Source organism: Rhinolophus ferrumequinum, chromosome 12 (genome assembly GCF_004115265.2).
Source record: "Rhinolophus ferrumequinum isolate MPI-CBG mRhiFer1 chromosome 12, mRhiFer1_v1.p, whole genome shotgun sequence".
Lineage (NCBI taxonomy): Eukaryota > Metazoa > Chordata > Mammalia > Chiroptera > Rhinolophidae > Rhinolophus > Rhinolophus ferrumequinum.
The window spans coordinates 76,185,205-76,207,424 of NC_046295.1; the positions used below are offsets into that span (position 1 = coordinate 76,185,205).

Sequence of the window (22,220 nt, forward strand, 5' to 3'; positions counted from 1 at the left end):
ATTCTCACCCACTCTTGTATAAGCTTGATAACTAGGTCAGGGGAAATCTGTGCTTTTGGTACATTTCTGGGTAATTAAATATTTATGGAAAACAAGTTAATAAATTCAGGAGAATTTGCTATGTCTCTTTTTGTGGCAATAAAGTCTATTATATGGAATTAGTGACTTTCACTATTTGAAGGTATTTCTTATTTTGTGTCCTTGTTTTGTTTGTTTCTTTCCCTCTAGGCACCATGTCTCCCACACTTCCAGTCCACTAGCATTTCTAAATTATGTCCCCGTTCGGCTCCGATAACACCCCGCTGTAGCATGTGATGACCCTGCGTAACCAGCAGCCCTGGGACTCCCCTACAGACTTGGCCTCTGTTCCTCCCGCCATGTTCATGGCCTCGCCCAGGGCTAGTAAACGATCTGATTTTGTCATGCCCTCTGCTTAAAACCCTTCCGTGGTTTCTAATTTCTCTTAGAAAGAAGACCAAGTCATTAGCGTGGCCTGTGCGGTGTAACGATATGCTCTGCAAGTAATTGTTGCTGTGTCTCCGCTGGTGCGGTGGAATGCAGCCCCCAATCAAACCGTGGACTGTGGCTGCGTTGCTCACCATCGGGGTCTCAGTGCCTGGTGCGTAGTATCCGGCCCATAGTAGGTGCGCCGTAAATATTTGTTAAGTGAACAAATGAAGTGAGTGCCTAGGCAGGGACTGACTGGAATCTATAAATGAGAAGGTTGTTGGATCTGAGGTTCCTTCAGCACAAAAGTATCTCAACACGTCACAAAGACTCTTGACACCTGTGGGTTTTTTGGTGTGTGTGTGTGTGTGTGTGTGTGTGTGTGTGTGTGTGTGTGGCCTCATATTGATTCTGCAGGGTTGAGGGGGCAGGCTTTGGAGTACGGAGAAGAAAATGCAAGCTCAGAGAAGAAAACTGCCCAAGGTGTACCTATGGGAGAAGCTGAGAGCTCCTTAGTATCTTTTCTCAAACCCTGGGCTGCCTCGAATATGGTTTCTGACACACAATGGAGGAGTCACGGGTGAGATAAGGAAACAGATTCATTGAAAAAAGTATTTGTAATAGTTTCTCTTGGTTTTAGTTATTTTAATTTCCTGATCATTGAATTTGAGGAGTTGAGTTCAATTTGGAGTGATGGGTTTAAGGTCCGGTTTCATTCTAGGGACCGGGAAACCCTGACCTTTTTTATTAATGGCTCATGTGTAGTGATCATTGATGCCCGTGCTGATTGGCTGATAACTAAAATTAGAATTTGTTCTTGTTGGGAAGCTTTTGAATGTGACTAGTGATTGATACGTAGTGTTCTTTTGCTGTTTTCCAGAAGATGCTTGTTGCTGCAGTTAGCTTATTTCTCTACTTTATCTCTGGGTGTACCGGCTGCTGGGCTGTTTTGCTGTGGCCTTTGTGCTCAGCAGACTAGTGTTGTTGGTCCATCCTGAAGGTTAGAGATCATTGAGTCCATGCTTCCACGTTCCAGATGAGACTGGGGACTTTGCCAGGGTTTCATACTCAGCTGTCCTGATTCTCTACCCAGCAAAACCCATGCACTTTGGCACATCTATTTGCATATTGCAGTTTCTCAACAACTGCCTGCAGCTCATGTAATGTAGCTCATAGACCATGTCCATGAAGAAGCATTTCTCTCTGATGAAAACCTCCACTTCAGCATTTCTCTCTGATGAAAACCTCCGCTTCAGCGTCCTTTGTTGCGTCTGCAGTGTGACTGCATGGGAAGAAAACTAAGACCTGACATAGTGCACAGCTCCGGTGTCCGGTGAGGGTGGCTGGCTGAGAAAAGGCAATGCCCCTGGTAGTCTGTTAGCGCAAATACTGATCTTAGGGGGTTTCATCATGATTTTAGGGGGCTTCTCAAGGGCTGAGAGATTCTTGGAACTTAGTTTGATCAATATAGCCAGCATGCTTGTGGACAGAGGGAGCAGCCTAGTATTATAGCGCGATCACTGGGTATGAAGCCAGAGGGCCAGGACTGTCAGTTTGCTCTGACACCTGATTTCCAAGTAAACAGGAGTCTCCCTGGCGTGTGTGCGTCCTTTCTTCAATAGGAAATCCCCAGTTTTAAAATCAGAGATTGCTTTGCGAGGGTTGAGTCAGATAAAGAGAGCTGGATGATATGAAGTATTGGACAGTAACCAAAGGCATCCGTGTCCCTTGTTCCTCCCCGTCTTCCAGGCCTGCCTGCCTGTCCATCTGTCCGTCGTCCCTCCAGGGCCTGCTCAGGCCTGCTGAGCGCCAGCACTATGCTGAGTGGGGCCACAGCAGAGGGAAAGACAAGTCGGTCCTTGCTCGCTTTTAGCTTATGGTCTAGTAGCAAAGTTAAATAAGTCTAAAAACAATAAAAGTATAAAAAATTAATTACAGCATTGACGATGGCTACAAAGAGGAGTACACGGTGCTTAGGGACCGTAAACCAGACGGTTTTACCCGGCTTGGAGGATCAGAGCCAGCCTCCCAGAGGAAAGAGGAGTTGGAGTTAGCCAGGTGAAGAGGTGGCAGCTGCATCTGTCGTGGTCCCAGCTGGGGCGAGGGCATGGTGGATTCAAGAAGTGACAGCGAGCTGGTGTGGCAGGGGTACCAAGCACGAGGAGGCACGAGAACGTTCACTCCTCGGTGGTCACAGCATTGTTTTCCTGAGCTGCGCTGGAAATTCTGACAAATTCTATAGCTGCTGACTCTTCTTTTTCTGAACTCCCATCTATCACCAAAGCATCATTACTGAATATTACCTGCCATGGTTTCCAAGATAGCAGTTGGCCTTCTTTTTATTGCTTTACAGATTGGTTGCTGCTTTTGCTTCTCCAGAGGATGGAAGAACACCTTGATCTCATTAGTGGTTTTCATTCATGAAGTAAACATTTACTGAGCGAGCATGTAACTAGCTTGACTCCGCGCCCTCAGGAGCCCACAGACCTGACAGATAGGAGTAAATAAATGACGCTGATGCTGTGTCAGGGCTGGTAAGTGGTGGAAACGAAAGCTTGTGGGACCGAATCAGACTCACAGGATCTTAAAGATAGATTTTTCAGTTGGCCAGGTGAAGGGGGACCGCGACAGAGGGAACAGACTGTACAGAAACTCCGCAGGAGAGAGCGTGCTGTGACAGGAAGGTTGAGCTGTGTGGCGCTGCTGGAGTGTGGTGCTCGTGGCGGGGGGAGGCGGGGCCAGCTGAGGGAGCTGAGGTCGGAAAAGCGGCTTGGGACCCGGAGTCAGAGGGACTCACAGGCTGTACTTCGGAGTTCGGCTGTTACCCCGTGGGGAGTGGAGAATTGTTCTGGAGTGACAGGAAGAGAGAAACACCTTCCGTGATACTCCTGAGGTGCAGGCTGGATGGTGTGGGAGGCCACTGGCGTTTGGGAGATGAGTGAAGGGGCTGTTACGCCTGAACCTGGCGATGGCGGTGGAGAGGACAAGGCAGGTTCAGGAGAAACCCAGGTAGAGGCCTCTGTCCTTGGATATTGAGCAGACGGGAGGGCGGGCAATGTCAGGGCTTCTCACGGTAGCCGTGTGAGGCGCTGGGCCAATCCCAGAGGTAAGGAGCATGAAAGGAGGACTGAGTCTGGGTGTCTGTGGCACAGCGTTCGGCAGCTGGCCCGCTCGCCTGGAGCTCGCAGAGGTCTGGGCCAGCGCAGTGCTTCTCGCTGTTTGGAGCATCGAATCCTTTGCAGGGTTTGGAGGAGCGACGCTGGTCATCTGTATGTTGAAGAGTTTTCGCAGATGGTTCTGATGTTCCCACTGGTCGAGAGAGACTTGGGGTCATCCTTCTGTAGCTGGCCCCTCAGTGGTAGGAGGGGTGTTGGACTCTTTGGGAAGGTTATGTGTAGTGAGCGGGGGATCCTGGGTAGACGGCTGGGGAGCGGCAGCACGAGGGGTGGATCACGGTGGAAGGGTCAGCGAAGGAGCAGGAGGAGGAAGCGATGGTGTGGAAACTAGTGGTGATGATGGTGGGCTCTCCGCCCGCCTCCTGAAGCTGAGTGCCTTGGTGCCCCGCGTTGACACTCTGACTTTCACTGATGTCAGAGCCAGTCTCACGTGAGAGAAGTCGTTACAGTTACCTTTGCTTCTGTGCGCAAGGACTCTGAGGAGCCCCTAAACCCTTTCGCCTCCCTCAGAACCTTCTCACACTGTCCACTCACATCTTCTGCTGGTCGTCCTTTGGACTGAAATCACTGGCTCCTGAAGCAGGTAAATGGGTATCCCGTGGAACATGCTGGGATTCAGGATGGTTCTGAAACCTTTGTGGGAAGGGTGCATGTCTAGATCCGAGGAAAGACAGCTATCAGAACCGTTGGAGGAAGTTCTGGGAAGATGATGAAACCATTCAGCCTAGACGAACGTGTTCTGGGAGCCCTGTGATGTGGGAGTGCATCCTTGGTCCCCTGTGTATCCTGAGCTTGGGGAGCAGGGAAGAGCCTGCTGTAGAATTTCCAGAACTTATAGGTGGGGTCTCAGTTTGAGTACATGAGATCTACCCAGATTTCTGGTGGAGGGAAAGTCATAAATTGGCAAAAGTGGAAGCCCATCCCCCTGGGCCTAGAAGCCTGACTGAGATTAGTTTATAGAACCCAGTGAAGAGCCTTTAATCTGGGAAGCCAATGGGAAACTGACCTATGACCCAACGTATGTTTTGTAAGTACTACCCTGAACCCAAGGACCTCAGAGTGGAGGACGGAGGCGGAGACCTGGCTGCCACTGACCCTGGTGCTGAAAGCCAAGCTGAGGCGAAAGGATCAGGGATAACTTGAGGGAAGCAGCTGTCCTTAATACTGGGGCCGGCCACCCTTGTGTGAAGCCAATCGCTGCTCAGGAAAGGAAGAAGAACGGGATTGCTGTTTGTGGAGCTGAGATGCCCCAGTGCTTAGGCAAAGAGAAGGGAGCAGATGGATAGACTGGAAGTATGCGTACCAATACAGAACGTAAAGTGCCGTTCAGCTCTTGTGGGATGGAACGTAAAGAAACGTTTTGGACCAGGGGGCAGACTGAGCTGGGTTCACAGCCTGCCTTTGCCCAGGGACTCACCACCGCAGCCAAATGAGCATACTCTTTCTGACAGTGTGTCCTTGGATAAGTTACCTAACCTCGGTGGGCCTCCGTGTTCTCACTCTAAATGGGGGTGCAAAGATACCCTCCTTAGAGAATTCGTGTAAGGTGATTGCAGTGGCACATTATTATGGGTAAGGTGCTTAGCGAAGTATCTGTCACAGAATAATGGTTCAATAAGTGACACCATCAGCGTCTGAGTACTGCTGCAGATATCTGCACGGGACCAAACTCCACCAATATAGCAAATGTATGAAATAAAGAAGAACTTCAACAGTAACAGATCCAGCGATGTGAACATCACCATATGGGAGGGAAAATCAGATCCACTGGTGAAAAGATTCGAACACCTGGAGGATAAGTGTGGCAGTGGAGAAATACAGAAAATGTAACATAACATAGTAGAAAATGAAAAAGCTCCAGGCCCAGGAACCTGGATCAGAGGAGTTTTATTGGCTGTGAAGAAGAGAGGCAAGCGGTTCTGAATAAACAGCTGGAGGTGCAAGGACAAAGCAGCACGTTAGCCTTGGTCTTTAGCGACATGCAGATTTTCATCAGTTCTGTTTCCCTGAGCGTGTTGGTGGGCCCTGGGGGAGATGGTGTTCGAGATTATTTACCTAATATTTGTTTATTTGTTTATTTACTCCAAAGTCTGATTTTTTTGACAAGGCGTACTATAGAGTAGTCTCTTATTAAATGTGTTTTGAATGAATTGGGTGAAAATCAGTCAGTTAAGCAGTCAGTCGATTTCTGGCTCTTTCCAGGGAAGTCTAAACACAGTTAATAGTGACAATGATGTTGGTAAAGATTTAATGCAATTCAAATGAGATATTCTATAAAACTTGATAAAATAGTGATGCTCGTGTGGAAAAATGGTACAAAGATTAAGTTTTTTTACAGCAGCGAAATGGCCTTCATTCTTCCAGAATCTGGTTCATTTCAATAAATGTTTGCATTTGTGTAAAAACGGTGCTTTGCTGTGGGAATATAACAATGGATGTCTATTGTGATGGATATTCTCATGTAACTCTTATCACTTCCCTTATGAGGGAGCCATTTCTGTAGGTTGGGGTGCAAGGGGTAGAAAACTGAAAATAGCAAAGACATAAATAACAGAGGTGTCTATGTGTGATAAGTCAGGAGGTAATCAATAAGCTCAAAGCAGGTACAGAGCCTGCATGGTGACAGACCTTCTGTCTTATTGTCACATCATGATGCGATCTTGGGAATGGCTCCAAAATCTGAGGCCTGAAGTGGCTGCTGGAGCGCTCGCCTTTGAACTTGCGTTCTAGCCTTTGAGGGCCACTTGCAAGACATTGTGCACGATACTTCTTGCATCCCATTGGCCTGCTCTTGGTTATATGGCCACGTCCAGCACTAAAGGAAGCTGGGAAATGTAATCTGTATTCAGGGAAGCCTCATGTCCTGCTAAAGACTCTGAAGTTATTTTCCTAAAGAAGAAGGGGAGGATGGCTATTGGGGGCCAGCCTCACAATTACTGGCCCCTTTTAATGGATGTGGAGCCTCAGAGAAGTTGAGATTAGCCCAGTGTTACATAGCCTATAAATAGCTGAAACTTCAGAACTTACTATAAAGCCACAATTTATTAATCTCATATGGTGCTTGGGTAAGAGCAGGAAACTATATGAATGGAAAGGAGGTGACTTTATTGCTGACACAGGAGCTTAATTCATGAGACATGAGGAGTTACGCAGCAGCAAGAGAAGGAATGATGATTACGTTGTTGGGACATTTGACTTTCAATACTGAGAAGCCTTGCTAAGCTTAACTGTATATGGCAGTGGATTCCAGGCGCGGGGCGCGGGGGGGGTTAAAGGACAGAAGACGGAGTTGAAGGTGGGGAGATGTAAGCCGACTCTGTAGTGGGATCGAGGAGAGGTGGATTCCAGGACTCAGGTTGTGGGGGGCTAGGAAGGAGATCTTTCTCTGTGTCCTTGTATCTCTTTTTGTATCTGTAACTCCTGAGCCGGACACAGAGCGCTTCGTCACTAACGTGAGCGTTAGCATGTGTGTTGGTTTTCCTTCCCCCAGGTCCCATGGGGGTGATGCCCTGGGCCCGGGAGGGTGCTGTGCTTTTGTGCCACAGCTGAGAGGCGGAGAGTTTGGGAGCCTGCAGCTTTATGACAGGCAGTCAGCAAGCCTGCTCTTTGTCCCTGAGGGAGGCATCGTCTCATCCCTCAGGTGCTCATTGGAAGTATAGTCCTGAAAAGTGGCCTGCGGAAGGGTGGTCAGGACTCTGCATTCTTGGCAGACGTGTGAGAGAGCCAGAGGCCATGCAGGACGGAGTCTCCCGAACAGGTGGTTGGCAGGATTCAGTGGGATAACGCAAACAGAGTGCGTGCCACAGTGCGTGCCATTGGGAAGCTCTCCATCAGTGTTACGCTTTATAATGTGGGTCCAGCGAGGTCACGGTCAGTTCCCATAGTGTGTCTGCCTGGTGTTCAAAGTGTAGACAAGGCTGAAGTCCTGGGACTGACGGGATGCTGGGGAGACTGAGAGGGAGGCAGGCGGACAGAGAGCTGACTCTCTGGCTGGGTGTGTCTTTCGCCGTCTTGCACACATTTCCTACCCAGTGCATCCCTGGGACATGTACTCTGTCAGCTCTTGGTAAGTTATTGGTAATTCTCTTTTTTCTTACATGTAATCAAATGAAACCTATTTCGTGAGCTTATTATTTGTGATTCACTTCATTTGAAATGAAGTACGGTAAGTCTTTCTTAAGAAAGAGGGTATTATTTATACATATATTTAGCAAAATTCTTGATAATTAATTCCAGACTAATGAAACTTTACATCTATATGAAGGATAAGAGTGTCATACAAATGTAGAGCTAAAGGACATTTAAAGATTAGCTCAACTTTCCAGTTTTATAGGAGGAAACGGAGGCAAGAGAATTAAAAATATTTACTAAAGAGTGGTCACAGTTGATGAGTGACAGACGTGGTACTGGACCTTAGCCCACAGTCCCATCCAAGAAACTGTGAATCCGTTAGGGTGTATAGAGAGGGGACAGAAGGGAATCCATCTACACTGTTTTCGGGTAAATATCAGGCCAGGACTCATCTGTCCTCGTTCAAGAATGAACAAATAGAAAAGCCGACGCTAGAGAGGACCCACTGAAAAGATCCAGACGTATAAAGGGGAATAAACAAGACGTGCAAGAAATAGAGGAAAAGCAGGCTTTGGGGAAAAAGTTTCCAAACCTTTTACTCAGTAAACTGAAGCAAATTTCAAACATCACCTTTTTTGTCTGCTCAGAGAAGTTATAGATGCTCTGAAAGTTGAGATGATGAGTCAACAAGCTGAGAGAAGAAGGAGCTGGAGCGCTTAAAGAACAAAAGGAAATCATGTAATGCCACCATTTGAAATTAGTGGCACAGTAGAAAGTGAAGGATTCGGGAAGAGGACAAACTGCGGAGCTCAGAAGGGACAGGAAAGCAGCAGTGGAGACCCCAGACGTGGGTGATGGATCAGATTGGAGACCAGAGCAAATGGAATAGAAGGAAGCCTCAATTTCCTGACCTGAAGAAGGACCTGAATCTGTAAATTACAAGGGCTCGCCATGAACCACAAAACTAGTAAATTAGCTTAAAATAATATCCAGGTGAAGTGTTTTTTTAAATTTCGGGAATAAAGAGAGGATACCATTAGCACCCAGGCAGAAGGAACCTGTAAATCAAAGGAGAAACATGAGGCTGGGTTCAGCTTGCGCACACGTGGAGCCAGGAAGCAGTGCCGCAGTACACCGAGGTTTGAGGGAAAAGGGTAGTAGCCCAAGACTTTGTACTCAGCCAAGTTTTAGTTTACATTTGACAGTAACAGAAATTCATTTCAGTCATGCAAGGGCACACCTTGTGTGTAGCTTTTGCTACAGCTGTGCACCATTTTATTGGGGAAAAAATCACAAGAAGGTGTGTTCCGGCCACTGAGAGATGAATCGTAATAGAAGAGCATGAATGGCCACGTCAGAGTAGGAAAGGCTTGGCGGGGAGAGTGCAACCGTTCAAATACGAAATTATTTCTAAATAATTGTTGTGATTATAATTATAAAAGAGAACACCAGTGAGGTGATTATTGAAAGATACAACATTACACCATAATTAACAGAAAAAGCAGGAAGAGAATTTCTGTTCAAACCAGAGATCCTGCATGTGAACACTCTGGACTCTGAAGAGCTCTATAGATGCAAAGGATGAGAGATTTGAAAGCGGGTCCATGCCCTCCAATATGTCTGGACACATGTTTCCAGCTAATAAAATGCTGTGCAGGTATACAGTCCACCTGGGACCACTTGTAGGCGACTCCGCTGGGCACCAACTTTTCCAGCTGCCTGGAGACGTTTGCTTGGCATCTTCTTTCTGCAGGTGACACATTGCTGGTGGGAATGTGAAACGATGCAGATTCTTTGGAAATCAATCTGGCAGTTCCTCGAAAGATTAAACATCAAGTTACCAGGTGACCTAACAATTCTACGCCTAGGTATATATCCAAGAGAATTGAAAACATGTCTACACAAAAACTTGTCCATGTATGTTCATGGCAGTGTTATTCATAAATAGCCAAAGTGGAAACAACCCAAATACCTGTTAATTGATGAAGGGATAAACAAATGTAGTGTATCCATATAGTGGAGTATTATTCAGCCATAAAAAAATGAAGTACTGATTCATGCTACAACGTGGATGAGCCTTGAAAACATGCTAAGTAAAAAATACAGACAAAAAATGGCCACACACTGCATGATTCTACGTATATGAAATGTCTGGAAGAAGCAAATCCATATCACAGTAGATGAGTGGCTAGGGAGGTGAGGAAATGGGAGTGAGTGCTTGCAAATGGATGCAGGTTTTCTTTTTGGGGTGATGAAAATGTTCTGGAATTAGATAGTGGTGATGTTGCACAACTTAGTGAATATGCTAAAAACTGCTGAGTTCTATAGTTTAAAAGGGTGCATTTTGTGACATGTAAATTATATCTCAACTTGAAAAAACTAGCTCTTTTCCTTATTACTAAATGTTAATTGAAGAAAAATAAGAAAATAAAGATGGACCAAGAGAAAAAGCAGCCATCATATTATTAATACCTGAGATTTATATGTCGAGACTTTTTCTGTGTGTCTGTCTCAAAGTGGGGGTGATAGACCATTTTATTCTTTCTTTCCTGTCGTGAGTGGTGTGTTGGGATCGGCATAGTCCACAAGCATGTTCTGCTATAGCCTCTTGTTTTAGGGTGCATATGTTGCAAACAGTATTTTGCTACAAGCGGAAACAATGCACTATTTGGAGTCAGAAGACCTGGGTTCCTGTTCCAACTCACCTGAGGTTTGTGAGCTTGAGAGGGGCACTTAATTTCACTTTCTTCATCTTTAAAATGGATTGTAATACTTTGTGACATTACTCATCAGACTGGAAAAATGAGAAAAACAAAAGACCATTTCAAGGCTGGCAAGGCTGTGGAGCAGCCAGAATTGTCAGACCCTGCCGGTGGCAGTGTCAATTGTTTGAGCCCAATTTAGAAAACTGGCATCATCTCCCAAAGCTGCACATACACTTACTTTTGACCCAGCAGAGGTCTTAAAGTTGTAGGTATCAACCCAACAGAAAGGCAGAGTGTGGGCCAGAGGTACGAGGTATTGCAATTAAATTTACGAACTTGCCACCGTGCACTTACTTTGGCAGCACTGTACAAACAGCTCAGTAAGGTTTCATAACCTTGGTATGTCAGTGTCTCACAGCTGTGTTCATGTTGACATTTGTGGCGGTGTCTTGCTGAGTGGCGTTCACTATTATTGCATGGTTTTGTGTGCTGTCGCGAGAATGAGCTTGAATTAGGCAACGAACAAACATTATATTTCTTGTAAAACTTGTCAAGAGTGGAAATGAAATCAGGGACATGTTAGTCCAAGTTTATGGGGATAATGCCATGAAGAAAATGGCAGTGTATAAATGGGTTAAACATTTTTCTGATGGGAGAGAACATGTCACTGATGAAGAGAGGTCAGAGCTACCAGTAATGAGCAGAACTGACAAAAACATTACAAAAATTCGTCAAATTCTGCATCAAAATTGTTGGCTGACTGTGAGAAGCATAACAGACCAAGTAAACATTGATAAACAGGAAAATCTTAATTGAAAATCTTGGCATGAGAATGGTGTGTGCAAAAATAGTCCCTAAAGGAGCTCACCGATGAATAAAAGCTAAGGAGAGAAAGTTTGCCAAGACCTTTTGGAGGCAAGACGATGTTTTGGGCTGTGTTATCACTAGTGATAAAACATGTGTGTACCAATAGGACCCTGAGACAAAGCATCAAAGTGCACAATGGAAGTCAGCCAATTCTCAATGACCAAAAAAGTTCCATCAGTCCAAATCAAGAGTCCAAATGACATTCTTAACCTTTTTTGATATCAGAGGGATTATTCATTATGAATTTTTACCAACTGGACAAACAGTTAACCAAGTTTACTATTTGGAAGTGCAGAAAAGACTACGTGAAAAAGTTAGATGAAAACGACCTAAACTTTTCACCAATGATTCATGGCTCTTGCATCACGACAATGCACTAGCTCACACAGCACTGTCTGTGAGGGAGTTTTTAGCCAGTAAACAAATAACTGTATTGGAACACCTTCCCTACTCACCTGATCTGGCCCCCAATGACTTTTTTCTTTACCCGAATATAAAGGAAATATTGAAAGGAAGTCATTTTGATGACATTCGGGACATCAAGGGTAATATGAAGACAGCTCTGATGGCCATTCCAGAAAAAGAGTTCCAATATTGCTTTGAAGGGTGGACTAGGTGCTGGCGTCGGTGCATAGCGTCCCAAGGGGAGTACTTCGAAGGTGACTGTAGGGCTATTCAGCAATGAAGTCTGTAGGACGTTTTCTAGGATAGTTTGTGAACTTAATTGTCAGATCCCGTATGTTCAAGATTGTTTATAGCAGTCCCGTCTGTGAGACGCAAACTGGAGACTTGAGTGTCCATCAGTAGTGAATGGACAGATGCATGCGGTAAACTCCCACAGGGAAGAAAACTGTCACCAGGGAGAGGTAATGAACAATAATTCAATGAAAAATTTCGCAGACGTAATGTTTCTTCAGACAGAAAAGATTATATACTGTATGATTCCATTCATGCAAAATTTAAACAGACAAGTAATCTATGCTGTTAGAAGTCAGACTAGTGGCTATCCTTGGGAGGCAGGTAATGATGGGATGGGGGGCTGCAGTGGGTTTCTGGGGGCCGGCGGTGTCCTGTCTGTCCATGTGGGTGCTAGTTACATTTGTGTGTTCATTTTATGAGAATTCTTTGACCTGTGCACTTGTATGCACTTTTCTGTATATGTGTTTCACTTCCATAAAAAGCTTGTTTAAAACACTGAAAAAAAGGAAACCTATCGCATTGCTCTCACTAAAACTGTTAATGAGAATGGAAGTTTTGTTATATTGTTGATGAATAAAATATGTGAACCTTTATTTCATCTTTATCTCTTCCTTTGATCATTTGTACTTGTTTTATAATGTATATAACATGTTGGAACATTAGAATATATATTTAATTTACAAAAATTATATATGTATGTTAGAGGTGCTTGCTTAATGTTTTTTTTCAATTGGTAGTGAAGCATCACAAAGTTTGGTGAGCTGTGGCTCAAGGTCAAAACAGAAGGGGACAGCCGGAGCAGAGGCCTGGCCTTGGGAAGCAGGTGGACGACCGGGTGAACCTCAAACAGTTTAGCCAGTGTTCTGTGTTGGGTCGATTTCCTTGTTTCTGGAGCATGAAGTGTGGGACAGGGTGGTGGTGAAGCTGGCAAGGGAGGCGGGGGCCGGGCCTCTGAGTGACTTGAGTTCCAGGAGCCCCCATGGGGAGGGGCTGAGAGCAAGCTCTGGAAGGTGAGAGGGCAAAAGGAAGGGGGCAAGCAGAAGAGAGGCCGAAGAGGCGGAGGAGATGGGAGGAGGAAAGGAAGGATGAGTCATTCTTAGGGGCTGAGAGATGAGTTTCCAGAAGGAGGGACTGTGAGCTATGTTAAAAGCTGCCCAGAGGTAGGAGAGCCTTAGGTCACAGCCTTAACAGTTAGGAGGTGACCCAGAGGGAGCAGTGCGGCCCCGGTGCTCAGGTAGGGGCTTACTAAGTGGGAGCTGGTGAGGACGTCACTGGGGGCTGATGGGTAGTAGCCTGGAGTTCAAGGGTCGAAGCTCTTTGGACGACTGGGGAGAACTGAAGATGTGCGCAGGCGGAAGGAAGGACCACAAGAGTGGAAGGAACTGAGGTGGCCACAGGGCGCAGAACGGGCACTGTGTCACAGGCTTTTCCTCGGAGATCGAAGGAGAGGACCAGAAGAAGAGTTAGAAACATTTAGGGTAAAGGAGGGACCTGAGGGAGCTGAAGTCAGCTTTCCTCAGTGATGGGTGTTGTGCAGCTGTGGAGTGAGGTATGGGGGTGTGGGGAGCGGGGTGCTTTGCAGGACAGAAAACGAACAGGCGGGGCCTCTGCAGGCACCTTGTGCAGGATACTTGTCTGTCCGTGGGCCTCTCGGCTGCCCCTGCTCTGCCCCCGCTCGGGCCGTGCCAGGCACTCCATCTCTTGCCACATATTCTCTCTCTCTCTCTCTCTTTATTAGTTTCACATACTCGCTTTTGACAGCCATGTGCTCTGGGCGCCCCAGAGTCCCCTTCTTGCTGGGTGGTACCTGTGGCCTTTCTGGTACTTTGGGCCTGCCTGACTGCATTTCCCCGTGGAGTCAGCGCTTATCTGTGACTGCAGGAGACCCTCACCCTCTTACCATGGCATGTATCCATGTCCTGCATGATGGGAAAGGAGAATAGTCACCAGAGGAGTTTCAGTTAATTCCGATGAGTTTAGGACAGGCTTTGCTACCCGGTAGGCTAATGAGGATCAAATATTGACTATGGGCAAAGCGTTTGACATTTCAAAGAACAGGTTGCATTCAGATCTTATAGCACTACAGTTACTCTGACTTTGCTGAGTTTTGACAAACAAGTCTTACCATATGGAACATTGGTGTAACTCGAATGATTCCTCCTGCTTTTCCAGTGGCTACTCTTTGGAAAAGACGTGCTGGGGCGGTTTATCCCATTGGCCTGGGATGGTGAAGCACAATGTGTACTCCTGGTAAGTCAGTTCACTGACCTGAGTGAAATGCGCCCTCTTGAGCAGAGGGCTGCAGTGTGGGCACCCGAAGGTGCACGCTGGTGCAGGTGACCCGTGTGTGTGGGTCAGAGAAGCCGTGTACCAAGCAGAGCCTGCGGGGTGAGATGCTGCAGAGCGGCCTTGGGGGCCTCAAGCCGCCTCAGTGAACCAGCCACACATGCAGGGGCCTTCCAGGGGCTCCTCTCCGAGTTACACTCGGGGGATTTCTCCATGGTTCTTGTATCAAGGATTTGTCCCTTCCTTTCTCTCTGTGTGTCCTCCTGTGTGAAACCTCTTGTTGCTACCCGGTGGTGCTGTCGGTCTTTTGCTCCCATTGATCAGAAGGCAGATGTTCTGTATCTGCTCCCCCACAGCTGGGGTTACTTGGGCAACCTCCTTTCTCTCAACGTCAGGTGCCCGTAGTTCTGTCTTTCCAGTTCAGCTCCCCTCCTCACTTTCGGCCGTCCCTTCATCAGAAAGGGCCAGCTCATTGCGTAGGCTGCACTTGGCCATGGAAGGATGGGGTGAAGGAATATGAAGATGAATGAACCGTCATCATTGTCTTCAGGAGACTACAATTTACCGGTCAGTCCCCTGCCACCCTCCTCCCCTCTCCCCTGCAGTTCTTTCTCCCTGAGATTCTGCCTTCTTCTAAGAATGCTTTTCTGCATTTCCCAGCTCACTGGAACCCTCCTTCCTTTAAACCCTCAGAACACTTGTTTTAACCTCCTCTTATGGCCTGCCCACATTCTGCACTGCATCCTGCTTTTTTGATGTACCCTGTACCTCTCGCCTTATCTCCTTTACAGGCCGGGGCGGTGTCTTGCTCACTATCGTGTCCCATGCAGTCTAGTTCCTCTCCACTGTGTGCTTTTGAGTCTGAATTGAACTGGATTCCTAGAGAGGGGCTGCAGCTGCCTACTTGCTGCCTATGCCCTGGGGGGCGGGGGGCCTGCCTGATCTTGCGGGTCCCAGGGCATCCGGGCAGAATGGCTCCCAGTCCATGCCGTTGGGAGAGGACTTCTTCTCCCGTCATCACGGGATCGATGGACAGAGGATCTGCTCCCCACTTCTCAGCAGGAAGATCACGGTCAGCCCTGCTCATTTCACGGGGGCCCCTTGGACAAAGGCTGTCAGGTCATCCAGGGCCTCAGGCTCGCTCCAGCTGCAGCAGCTCAGGTGGTCTGCTGTGAATGGGGAGATTCGAGCGCCTGCATCCTTCAACCAGCAAAGACAAATGACAACACACTTGCAGGACTTGGCCACAGAAGGGAGGGAAGCCGAGCTTTACACTTGGCGCAGGGGCTCCTGTGAGGCAGGATTATATTTGAGAGGGTTCGTAAGAACTTCAAGTTACAAGGAGAGCGCTTCCAAAGGGACAAGGTTGAAGTGTAGCAGAGGCTTTCTGGAACTCAGGAAACATGGCTTCTGAATTGAAAAATCAAGAGAAGAACTGAAATTAGTGGAAGGTCAAGTAGAAGAAAAGCCTCACAGCCTAGAACAATAGCAAAAAGACATGGAAATAATTAAAATGTGAGGCACTTGGAGACCTGATCTAGGAGACCTGGCGTGGGAGTGTGGGAGTTCCAGAAGGAGGAAAAGGAGTAGATGGAGGAGTATAGAAGAACCACAGAGGACATTTAACTGAATTGAAGAAAGATGTGATTCTTCAGATCAAATGGATTCATTCAGCTCACACTAACACCAATGCTTCAGACCTGTTTTCTATTCAAGTCCCTGAACTTCAAGAAGGAAGAGAAAAATCTGAAAATTTTGTTGGAAGAAAGAACAGGTTGTTTTCAAATGAAAGAGAATTAGACTCTCCCTGGGCAACCCTGGAGCCTGTAAGACAGTGGACTGGTACAGGGAGGGCCGCATCCTCTCTACACTCAGCCAAGATGTCACTCTCGGGTCATGGCAAAAGAAAGACGTTTCAAACATGTGAGGACACAAAACATACGCTATCTATTAAATGTACTGGAGGAAAATACCCAGTGAAGTTCTGTCTCCGAAGGACAGTGAGAGCAGAGCTGTTGAGAAAGGGGAAGTGAAGAGTGCAGGAAACTGAGCAGCAGTGTAACTGCAGAGAATTTAATGTCAGTGGATATTGCTCCTGTGAGTCGGAATTTTTATTGTGTGTTATTAAGAATTTTTAAAATAGATGAGGAACGCCTGTATGGGAAAGCACATAGGCTGAAAATAAAATTTTAAACCATCTCTGCAAAACCTAAGGCCTTAGGAGAAAGGAAGAGAGTGGGGAAAAAGTGTTCCACTTTTAGGATACTTAAATAAACGTAGGGCAAATAAAACACAGAGGCATGGTTATTTGTATTACAGAAAGAGAAGTAAAGGTTCAATTTTGACTTTTGGGCATCAAAAGGTATATTAGTTAGGACTAGATTTTGTTGCATATTGTAGGTTATCCCTGAATAGCAATGGCTTAAACATGTAAGGGTCATATCCTCTCATAAAAAAAGTAAAGAGGTGGGCAGTCTAGGGTTGGTAAGGTAAAATCAAAGTCATCACGGACCCAGGCTCCTTATATTTTGCTGCCATCCATAACAGATTGTCTCCTTATTCAAGATGGCTGCCTGAGCTCCAGCCATCACATCTACATTCCAGAAGCCAGAAGGAAATAGCGGGGGAAGAAGGGTGTGCCCTTTTTTTCCCCAGACACTTCTCAAAAAGTCTCACACAGCACTAACATTTGCATCTCATTGAGTAGAGCTCAGCCACACTGAGCTGCATGGGAGCATCGAGTGTGCTTGGCTAAAAGTAGGAATTCTCTTGCTAAAGGAAGAAGAAAGAAGTTGGGATCTCTGCCTCAAAAGATAATCACTAGCAGAATGCAAATTTAAACAATAGCTTTCTTTTTCACCTTTTTAACTGGCAAAAAAAATTACAAAGATTGATAAAACCAGTGTTAGCAAATGAATGAGACGTGGGTACCATGACATTGCTGCTGGGAGTATGAATTGTTCTAACTTTTGGTGAACAAAATCGGAAAATATTTAATAAATACTAAAATATCCATGTTTGGCAACCCAGCAGCATACTTCTAGGAGTCTGCCATGCAGAACTAAAGGACCATTGCAGAAGCGATACAAAGCTGTGTCCTGCACCGCTGTTTGCAGAGGCACAAAGATGGAAGGCACGGTGTAAGCATCAATGGAGTGTTAGGCAGCTGTTACAAAGGAGCCGGCTCTCTGGATTGACATGAGGGAAGGCCATGAAATACTGTTAGGTTTAAAAACAAATTGCAGAGGAACACCTCCAGCAGGGCTTGCAAACGGGTGGCCCGTGGTGACAGACAGGAACTGTGTGCTGTGCCAGGCACAGTGCTAAGTGCTTTAAATGCTTCTCTTCTCTCGTGGAGTGAACAAGATAAGTACTATTGGGTCACCTTTTTGAGAGGAGGAATACGAAGCACAGACTAAATAACTTTCTTATGGTCACCCAGCCAATAGACACAGGGCCCAGGATGTGACCAGGGCACCAAAATCTGAACTCTTATCAACTCTGCTGCCCTGCCCAAGGATCGCTGTCTGCTCTCCCTCGTGGATGCTGTGTATGGCCAGCGGTTCTTTACAAATGTTCCACATGGAAAGCTCTAAGTGGCGTAGTTAGCCACAGGCCCCAGCTGTTTACACGTGGCTATGAGAGACAGCAGGGTGGGGTGGCCACCGGGGTGCTCCAGCGACACTTTGGCACCGACCTACCTGTTCAGGTCTGCACATCTCTTCTTCCTTGGCTGGAAGCTACTTCAAGGGGCCAGATGGGAAGGGGCTGGCCGAGGGACTGCATCTCGGAACACGCGCCCCTGAAGGCAGAGCCTGGGGTTCTCAGTGGGTTGGGTGCCTCTAAGCCCCCTTCCCTCCCTCACACCCAGCTTCCCTCCACGACCTTGTCTCCCGACCGAGCCTCCTGTGTGAGGGCCGTGGCCCTGACCACTTGGGAGTGGACTGGAATGCAAGGGAGTAGGGGGAGGAAGCAAATGGAAAGCCGGGACTGGACGTGGTCTTCGAATGGGGTGATGCTTGTTGGGTGTGTTAAAGGTCAGTCTTTAGGGAGTCCGGGAAGGGGTCTGGGCTGGAGGGATTGTTAAATCAAGTCTCGCCCACTTTTAGCTGAAGCCCCTCTTGGGTGACCAGTTCCACTCGAGCTGAAGCTGAACCTAAGCCCAGTGGTGCCCCTTCCCTCGCCCCTTCTAGCCATTAGCCCCAGGTGTTTGTACCACTTCTCCCTCCTCCCCACCCTCCAGTGCTGCAGGGTGTTCGTGTCTGCCAGAGCACCTTCTCTCCTGGAAGTCCTTTGTGCCATCCTTGAGCCTTTTGTCCCTTTTGGCAGCAGAACCAGGTGGCTGGGGTGCTGATGGAATGGCTTAGGCATCTCAGTCTTGCTCTGCCCCTGCCCCTTGCCGTAGCAGGCTGGGGGGTCGTTCGCTCATTCATTCATTCATTTTTTTTCTTCTTTTGAGAACGCAGCAGACTGTGCTGCAAACTGGGGATAAAATGACATTTGAGCACTTACCTGTGCCAGGCGCTGTGATCAACACTTACCCACAGAGGTGGCCTCAGTTCAGGAACGTAATACATGTAAGTGCTTGGCCGAGAGCCTGGCACCCACCGGTACCCCTGAGCGCCAGTGGGGCTGTTGGTTAGTGCTCACACGAGGGGAGAACAGCCCTACACCCCCACTTTACAGAGGGGGACATTGAAGCTTCGAGGACTTGCCAGCCATCACATAGGTAGGTGGTAGGTAGCAGAGCCAGGATGCAAACCCAGAATTGTTGGACTTCAAGTCCCGTGTCTCGGGGTGAATGAGGTAGGTGTGACTCACCTTACAGAGCTGAGCTAGCAGGGAGAGGCCCGAGAAAGCAGCATTTCTATGTCAGAGTGACGAGTGCTACAGCGGGAGGGGCACGACGCAGACGGGGGACCTGAAGGACGGAGGAGGGGGGACCAGCATTCCAGGCAGAGTCCTGGGGTGAGCAGTGTTGCTTCCCCGTCACCCATGGGCTACGCCTCAGTCTCCTCCGGGCTTTGGTGAGGACGCACTTGTTCAGTGGTCTGTGCGCATGCTCAGTTAGTGATTAGTCATTGGAGGGCAGGGAAGTGGATGTTCATCCCAGACCCCGGGGACCGTGACCCCAGGCCCTCTCGCTGGGGAAGAACCCTCCTCAGCATCGTGTCACCTGACGTCCTGCCACTCTGTGAATCCCACAGCCTTCTGGGGGACGCGTGCACATGGCCTGGGTTATAGATCTGTGTTGCTCAGCTGTCCCGCTCGTTCAACTGCCCCATGGGACTGACTGCTCCACTGCAGTTACAGAAGAATGAAGCATCGTTATAAAACTGTGATTGAAAATCTAAGCTAAATCAACCTCACCATGGCCTTCCATCCCAACAAATCAAACTGTGTTTCTTTCCCATTTCCCTTCCCGTCACTGTCCACAGGGCAAGTGGGTTTTTACACAGTTGCGCATCTTGCTGCTGCTGCTGCTTTTTGCAGTTGGAAATGAGATTGAGCAGTTAGACAATGGCCACCAGGTGGCGCCAGAGCGCCAGGCATCCGACTCCAACCTCCTGTCTGTCAGACCTGCTGGTGAGCCAGCCTTGAAGTGCTCGTATGTGGAGACTTATTTTCTATAGTGATTTTAAAAGAAATTGAAAAGTGTACAAAAAGTAGAAAGTAAAAGTGCTGTACAACGACCTTTAAGAGGCAATGACATAAAGAGTTGAATGGATATCCTTCTGTACTTTTATGTGTTCACATGTACAAGTATGCATACGCGCTCGTAAATTTTTAAAAACATGTCCAAAGGTCTCAGGCCTTCTCAGACGCCCCCACCCTCTTTAAAATTGTAACCCCGCGCTCTCCCCACTCTGCCTCTCTCCTTTCTCTGCTTTTTTCTCTATTACCGATCATCAGCTGACACACCGTATATTTTACTGGATGCTTTATTCATTGTCTGCTTCCCCCACTAAAATGTACCGGGGGACTTCTGGCTTTTCCTTCATGCTCTATGCCCAGCAGCTTGATACATACTAGACTTTCAGTAAATGAATGAATGAACGAGTGAATGAATGTGACTATGTCCTGAATTTGTAGACATCTTTGTCTATATATATTGATCTGCCTCATCCTTTCAATCCACTGCTTACTGTCCCCTTGAGTGGGTGCCACTCCAACTGCATGGGCTGAAACACATCATTGTGGTTTTCCAGGGTTTTCTTGCCTTTTTTTTTTTTTTTTGTAGATAAAATTACAGTCAGTGAACTTCCTGGAACCTTCTCTCTCGTTGCCTGTCTGATGATTTCCTTGCTTTGCTCAGACTCTGGGCTAACTTAGTGCTTTACAAACAACACCTCATGTAATTCTCATACCATACACCTCACACCCATAAGAGGTGCTGCTCTTAGCTTCTCTTTTTACAGGTGACAAGCCTCTGCCCAAGGCCACATGTCTGCTGTTGAGCCACAGCTCTTCGGATGGGGGTGGGAGGGCTCTTTCCATATTAAGGATATTACTTCATCATTTCTCATGTGACATCACAAACACCCTTTCCCCAGCTTATTGACTGTCTTTCATCTTTTTTATAATGTCTTCCTAATCAGAACTTTTAATTTTTAACATAGTTAAATCTGCCAATAGTTTCCTTTGTTTTCAGGCTTTTGTATCACCCTAGAGAGAACTTTTCACTCCAAGATAATAAAAATCTCGTTTTGTATTTCCTCTAGTATTTTTATGGGAAGTTTTTCATTTAAATCTTTATTCCATCAAAAATTTATTCTTATATATAATATTGGGTAAGATTTTAAACAAATCCTCCCTCAAGTGAATAGTAAATTGTTTCATTAGCATTTATTGAATTATCCATTCTTCCCGACCATCTGAAATGCCGTCGTGATCAGATATGAATTCTCACATACGCTTGGTCTTGGTTCTGGGCTGTGTTCTGTCCCGCTGATGTGTCCATCTCTTCCATGCGGCGTCCTGGCAGGACATGTCCCATCTCATTATACTGTTTTTTGAAAACTTCTTAGCTATTTTTGCCTATTCTTCCAGATGAAATTTTAAATCAATTTGTTGAATTCCAGAATGAGTCCCCTTACAATTTAGAATGAGCTTATATTTTATATATAGGTCAGTTGGGGAGAATTGATGTCTTTACAATATTGTCTCCTTATCAAGAGAAGTGAATCAACTCTCTTTTGACTTTTAAACCCTCTTTTCTTTTTTGTCTTTTAATTTGCTTCAAAGGTTTTTTTTACATTTCTTTTAAAGTTTATTTCTAGATATTTTTTCCTTTCACTAGTAGACTCTAGTGCCATTACATTTTCTAGCCGGTTATTGTTCGGGGAGAGGAAATAGTTGATTTTATGGCCGGATGTCTAACACTCATAGCTTCCTCCTCAATCCAATTCCATTTGCTTCAAATCTTCTAGGAATTCTTCATTTCTGGTCTGTTGATGTCATCCTTGCTTGTATTCAACACTGAAGATTTCTCATTCTTATTTTTTATTTCTGTGGTCATTTCAACAAGATTTAAAGAGGGAAAGGCAAAATGTATGGACCCAGTTCATCGTCTTGAAACCAAAATCTTTTCTATAGTTTGATGTCAAAATGTCATTTCCTCGGTGCACTTTTGGTGGCTCCACTTCACCCTTCATCCCTGCAGTATTCTCTGACGAATGTGGAACAATATTTGAAGATAAGTTGGTGCTAGGGGGACGTTTCCCTTAAGTGTCTCTCAGCCTCACGGGGCATGCCCTTTCCCTAACAGGCTTTCCGGGCTGCCGCTCAGACTGTTTTCACACCCCTGTTCCGGCCACACCTTGCCCAGCCCACCTTACTCCCTGGAGACACGCATCCTCCTGTTTGGTGGGATGTGCTAGGCTGTGCTTAATGAGGCAGGAAGGTCCAAAAATGTGGGTGTCCTGTTCTGCCAACCTACTCCTCACCTCAAGGTTTCTGAAGCATCTGA

General features: G+C 46.7%; 1 protein-coding gene across 4 annotated transcripts in view; it reads left to right on the forward strand.

The window, feature by feature from the left end:
- The window catches only part of RALGPS1 (Ral GEF with PH domain and SH3 binding motif 1), a 249,656-nt gene that overhangs the window by 6,690 nt on the left and 220,746 nt on the right, over nt 1–22,220 (forward strand). Inside the window, exon 2 of one of the 4 annotated variants that reach the window (XM_033122559.1) lies at nt 14,138–14,215. The exons of the other annotated variants lie outside the window; for them this stretch is intronic. Within the exon in view, the coding sequence (XP_032978450.1) occupies nt 14,203–14,215 (13 nt within the window). The 5' untranslated portion in view covers nt 14,138–14,202. The remainder of the gene's footprint in view (nt 1–14,137; nt 14,216–22,220) is intronic. 4 annotated transcript variants of the gene reach the window in all.